Source organism: Bison bison, unplaced genomic scaffold (assembly GCF_000754665.1).
Source record: "Bison bison bison isolate TAMUID 2011002044 unplaced genomic scaffold, Bison_UMD1.0 scf7180017864495, whole genome shotgun sequence".
Taxonomy (NCBI): domain Eukaryota; kingdom Metazoa; phylum Chordata; class Mammalia; order Artiodactyla; family Bovidae; genus Bison; species Bison bison.
In genome coordinates this window covers 13,189,824-13,195,625 of record NW_011495054.1, presented here as the reverse complement: position 1 = coordinate 13,195,625, position 5,802 = coordinate 13,189,824, and the positions used below count along the sequence as shown (strand labels likewise).

At 59.1% G+C, this 5,802-nt stretch overlaps 2 protein-coding genes across 2 annotated transcripts in view; one reads left to right on the top strand and one right to left on the bottom strand.

Annotated features, from left to right (window-relative positions):
- Positions 1-2,003, top strand: part of LOC104980156 (selenoprotein M) — a 2,929-nt gene extending 926 nt beyond the window's left edge. The window contains 4 exon segments of the mRNA XM_010828786.1: positions 868-903; positions 1,101-1,135; positions 1,495-1,573; positions 1,651-2,003. Coding sequence (XP_010827088.1) covers positions 868-903; positions 1,101-1,135; positions 1,495-1,573; positions 1,651-1,809 — 309 coding nt within the window. The 3' untranslated portion in view covers positions 1,810-2,003.
- A 165-nt stretch (positions 2,004-2,168) lies between these two features.
- Positions 2,169-5,802, bottom strand: part of SMTN (smoothelin) — a 23,798-nt gene continuing 20,164 nt past the window's right edge. The window contains exons 22-23 of the mRNA XM_010828874.1: positions 5,615-5,779; positions 2,169-2,472 (exon numbers count right to left, since the gene is read on the bottom strand). Of these exons, the coding sequence (XP_010827176.1) occupies positions 5,635-5,779 (145 nt within the window). The 3' untranslated portion in view covers positions 2,169-2,472; positions 5,615-5,634. The remainder of the gene's footprint in view (positions 2,473-5,614; positions 5,780-5,802) is intronic.

The window sequence follows — 5,802 nt, the reverse complement described above, 5'->3', positions numbered from 1 at the left end:
GACTTGGATGGCCACAGACCCTCTCTGGGCTTTAGGTTTCTCCCTGACAAAAAAAAGGGGGGGGCAGTGGGGGGTGGAGGGGGAGGAAAAAGAAGGACTGAGGACAAGAATGGTAGTCCTAGGGTCTGGACTCCCATTGGGAGCTAGCTCCCCTTCAGGGAGAATGGGGAGGGGCCTCTCGGGGAAGCAACCAGATGGTCTGCAGGGCTAGGCCGCAGGTGGCAGGGAGGGCCGGCTCTGCGTGGGCTGAGGCAGGGACCAGATGGTAGGCGTCTCTAATGGGGCCTCCCAGGGAAGTTCTGAGATGTTTCCTTCTGGTCGGCCTCCACCCTGAGATTCTTGGGGCCACAGGGGAGTAGGGTGATCATTTCTCTTGGGTCAACCTGGCACTAGTGGTAAAGAATCCACCTGCCAATGCAGGAGACGCAAGAGATGAGGGTTCGATCCCTGGGTCGGGAGGATCCCCTGGAGAAGGGAATGGCAACCCACTCCAGTATTCTTGCCTGGAGAATCCTATGGACAGAGGAGCCTGGCGGGCTACAGTCCACAGGGTTGCAAAGAGCCGGGCATGACTGAAGTGACTTTAGCACAAAGGCACAACCGTCAGTAAGATGTGCAGGCAAGAGCTCCAAGGCTGGTAAGTGCCCTCAGGCCTCTGGCTTTGCTCCTCCTGTCCTCTGGTGTGGTTAGGCCTCAGCTTCCCTATCTGCACAGAGTTCCCCTTCTGCCTCCATCTCCACATCTTCCAAACCTCTGTTCCAGGGAGTAATCCACAGCCTGACCCAGCCCAGCTGGGGGATGAGGGTGAAATGGGGGTGAGGGTAGATGTGAGAGGCTCCTGACCTATCCCATTTTGTCCCCCTCCAGACATGTGGAGGATGACAGCTTAATCGCCTGAAGGAGGTGAGTTTGAAGGAAGGGGTCCTCAGCTCTGTCCTCCCTGAGTCTTCTGAGGGGTGGGCAGCATGGTCCCAGTGACTGGATGGGGGAGGGTCCCTGGGCTGGGAGTCACGAGCCTGCGCCTGACTTGCTCTGTGACCCTGGGCTTCAGTGTTGGTACCTGGAAGGGGTTGGGGCCTGATGCTCTGGTTCCTCCACAGGTGAAGGCCTTCGTCACCCAGGACATCCCACTCTAGTATCCTCCTTCTGTTCTGGGGGAGGGAGGAGAGGGAGGGGATCTTCCAGAATCTCCTTCCGCTTGACTTCACCGAGAGAGATGATGAATGGTTTTCATCTGACAAGTGGGGCTGATTGAGAGTGAGCTGCCCCGTGAATTCCGAGGTGGTCTTGGGGTTGGCAAGAGAAAATGATTAGGTATGACCGGCACAGACCCAAGAACAGAGAGGAGGCCCTCTTTTTTGAACCCTAATTTCCTCATGTGTAAATGAGGATCCTGCCCTACCTGGGCAGACCAAGTAGTGTCCACATCGACAAGGCCCCCGGGAGATCCCACCTGCCTCTGCCCATCACTATCCGCCTTAACACGGTCTGCAGCCACAACCTGGTGATGAAACACCTGCCGGGGGCCGACCCAGAGCTCGTGTTGCTGGGCCACCGCTTTGAGGAACTGGAGGTGAGGCCTGGGGAGGCGGGAGGGGCAGGGCGGGAGGCGGGGCCCGGAGCCCTGACCCCGCCCCTCTCCGGCTTCAGCGAATTCCACTCAGCGACATGACCCGCGAGGAGATCAACGCGCTGGTGCAGGAGCTCGGCTTCTACCGCAAGGCGTCGCCCGACGAGCCTGTGCCTCCGGAGTACCTTCGGGCGCCCGCTAGGCCCGCCGGAGACGCTCCTGACCACGCAGACCTTTAGGTCTGGGGGCGCCACTCCCCCACCTCCCGCCTGAGCCCTGGGGACAGAATGAAGCGCTCAGCGGCCCGGGAGCACCTCCCTCGTTGAGGGCCGACGCCCCGTCCCCGAGCCGGCAGGGATGGAATTGGGGGGGGGGTCCCTCCTAACCCCTCTCTCTTCCCTCCCCAGCTCCACTAAATTCCCTTCCGCCTTAACTGAGACTCGATTCTTTCTTTGCTGTGGCGGGGGAAGAATAAGAGCTCCCCGAATACCCTCTGGGAGACCCCGCATTCCCAGCTGCCTGAGTAGGGACGTGGGCACACCTTGCCCGGCCGCCCTCCATCCAACCCCCCAAGGGAGGCAGAGAGAAATCCGGGTCGTTGAAAACCAATAATTTATCAAAACGCTGCGTGTTTGCGTGGGAAGGTGCCGCGACAGACAGGGCAGCGGTGGGCAGGCGCACAGGGAGGGGATGGTGCCTGGATGGTGGGCGCTGCTTGCCGCGGGCGGCCGTGCGGGCGGCGGAGGGGAAGCTAGACATTCTTGCCGCGCAGGCGCAGCTCGTGGCGCCGCAGGTGGTTGTAGAGCGATTGCACGTAGGTGAAAACGCACTTGGGGTCGGGCTTCTTGCCCATGATCATCATGTCCTCCACCTCCACCAGGGGTACGCAGTCCACCAGCATCCTGCCGGGAGGGGGCACAGGAGTGATTGTCAGCGCCGGCCCCACCTCCTGCGGCGACCCCTCTACTCGAAGGTCTTTCCAGTGCCGCAGCCTGCGGGTCTTGCATAAACTCGACTCCAGATCGATTGACCGGGGGAAAAGCCTTCTAGGAAGGCTGAAACCCCAGGCCCTACCCACCCACGCCTGGAGGCACCCTGGTGGGGAGCAAGGCCAGGCAAATGGAGGCGAAAGAGGAGATTCCTGCCCCATCCCTTGTGTCCAGGCCCGTGGACCTACTGCAGGGTCGAGGTCTCAACCCCTAATCCTGGGGAGGTCCTGACTTCAGACCCCGTCCACTTATCTCTGGAGGGCCGCCTCCTTCTCACTCCCAAAGGTACACTCTAGCTGGCAAAGCCTTTCATTTGGACCGTTGTACCCAAGGGGCCTCAAATCCTTCTCTGCATCCAGGACCACTTCAGTGACCTGAACCCTGGATTATCTGCCAGCTCCCTGGCCTGGGACCTGCTGTAGAGCAGCTTGGGAACCCCCATCTACCTCAAGGGACATCCCTGCTGTGTGAGACAGAGGCCAGGGAGGTGTATGTATGTGTGGGAGGCAGTTCTTTAACGGGGGTGCAGATGAGCGTCCCAGTCAGTACACACTGGACCATTAGCATCACACTCGGGGCCAGGACACCCTGCTGACCATCCTCCAGGGGATCTTCCCAACCCAGGGATTGAACCCAGGTCTCCCTCACTGCAGGCGGATTCTTTACCAGCTGAACCACCAGGGAAGCCCAAGAATACTGGAGTGGGTAGCCTATCCCTTCTCCAGCGGATCTTCCTGACCCAGGAATCGAACCAGGGTCTGCTGCATTGCAGGCAGATTCTTTACCAGCTGAGCTATCAGGGAAGCTCACAGAACAGAAGAGGCATTCATTTCCAGCTCCACCACTTAGTAGGTGCAGGTCTGGGCCTGAGGCGATCCAGGCCCCCAGCCCTGGATGTTGGCACCGGCCTGGGGCCCCCTTCCTTCCATATTGCAGGAGCCCTCGCCCCACTCTGAGGGGAGTGGGCTGCGGCTACTAAATAACTGACAGCCCCAGGGCTCAGAGACAGAGCGCGCTCCCTGGCTCCATTTCCCTTCCTGGAGCCAGACCTCTCCTGCCTCCCATGCGCCACGCCTGGCATACAGTTAACACTGTCACTGTTGTTAAGTGAGTTTCCTTTGGCAGGGGGGGCATGAGGAAAGGAATTGTTCCTGTTCCCAAGACACCCAAGGGCCCAGGACTACCTGCCATCTTGCGCCTTCAAGGTCAGACCCTCAAGGTCAAACCATGTAAGGGCCAGGGCCCACTTTCCTTTCTCCAGGACTCCTTCAGGGAAGAAGCCAGGAAAGCAGGGGACCCGTTTCAGTGTAGGCTCTACTCCCGGCCAGCTGTGGAAGCTAGAGCAAACCCTGCCCTGTGACTCAGTTTCCCCATCTTTACAACAACAGCATAGTCATTCTTTGCCTCATTTGAGTCCTTGGAAGCGCCGAGAATGAGTAAGAGGTTCCTGACCCTGTTGCTGACGTGCTGTGTGCCCTGGGGGTCGTCTCTGCCCCAGACTGGGCCTGTTCCAGCTGTACTGTGGTGAAGAGGCAGCCTCTCTCTGTAGCTTCTTCCAGCTGCAGCTATCTCCCGGGGTATCCTGGCCTTTCCCATCGTGGGGCTCCCTCCCACCTCTGGTGTCTTCCCTGGAGACCTTATAAAGCCATTGTTTACACCGGGGCTCACGGCACAGGGCTCTGGCTGCCCCAGTGACAGGCCAAACACCAGGCAATCCGAACAACAGCACGGCTGAGTCACACTTTCCAGCTGGAACGGGGCAGACTGGGCCCCTCTCCCTCCAGGCTGGCCTGCTGGGCAGCAGCTCCCAAGTCCATATATGACCTGGAGACAGCGCCATGCCCATCCTCCCCTCACCTGCACGGCTTCTCTGAATCTATGTGTGCATGTGGGGGTGGCCCCTCACAATGGCTCCAGGCCCTGAGGGGCATCTGGGTGCATTGCAAGCTCTGTCCCTGATTCACATTACTTTAGGCAATCCCTTTTCTCCTTCTGGGCCTTTTGTCTTTTCTTCTCTCTATGAAATGGGTGGGAAAAGGGATGGGGCCAGGAAAAGAGCCACAAGGTGGGGAGTTTGAAGTTCCCGTTTCCAGCCCCGGCTCTGACCTACCACCCCCTGGCACACGATGAGTCCGCCACTCTGTTCTCTCCTCTGAGCTCCTGGTATGTAATGGGCAGTAAGCTCAAGATATGAATTCTCTACTGTGACCCTGATGTGAGATGACCAGACAGGAAATGCCACGGCTGGTTTGGGGATCCAGGACCTCCACCAGAAACATCTTCCTGTTAAACTGGTCTTGTTCCTGAGCCTTTCACCTTAGAGCATGGCACAGCCAACCCCCCAGTGCACCAACTGGAGGCCTGGGACCCTCCTCCCTCCCCAGTGGATCCATCAGAACTCCTATCTCTCTAGTTAAGGTTCTCTAGCTGGCTAGTCCATCCCCTCCCTCCCTGTCCTTCATCCAGGCCTCACCCAAGGATTGTTCTAAAATGCTACCTACATCCCTTCTCTGTTTGGAAAACTTTTATGACTCTTGTCTTCAGAAGGAAGTTCGGACTCCTGAATATGACCCCTTCCTCCCCCTCACACCCAGACTAAACAAACATCCTCCCCTGCCTGGGTGTGCCATGCCCTCCACGTCCCTCAGCCCCACCCCGGTGCACTTGGCTGATCCATCTGCCCGGGATTTCCTCTCCCTCCTTTAGCCTGAACTTGGTATTCAGATGCCAGCTTAGTGTGCACTTTTTTCAGCGAGCTGTCCCAGACCCGCTGGCTGGGTCGGGTGCCTCCCCCGCAACCCCGGGATCCCATGGCCTCCTGGACTTCCTCCAGCTCTGTCCTGCCCATCTTGGTCATCACTGCCCATTGAGAAGAATGGTCTCATCTGCAAGGTACTGAGCAGCCAGAAGATCAGGCTGTGTCTGGCTCCTTCTGGCTCTTCTCAGGGGGCCCCTCTGCTTCCCCCTCCCTGCTCCGACCTCCCCGGCTTCTCTCTGAGCCCCCATCGAGCAGATCCAGCGCAACAGGGCAGGCGAGCAAGGCGGCGTTCCTCACCGTGGGGCCCCGAGCGGGGGTTAGGACTTTTTGGTTTTTACCAGCCCCTTCTGGACCAGACAGCGGTAGAACTCCTGGATGTACGTGTACACGCACTTCCAGTCAGGCTCTCGAAGCCGGACCATGTCCTCTGTGTCCAGGAGCTGCGGGCAGTCCGCATGGGTCCTGGGGAGGGTAGGGGGCCGGGG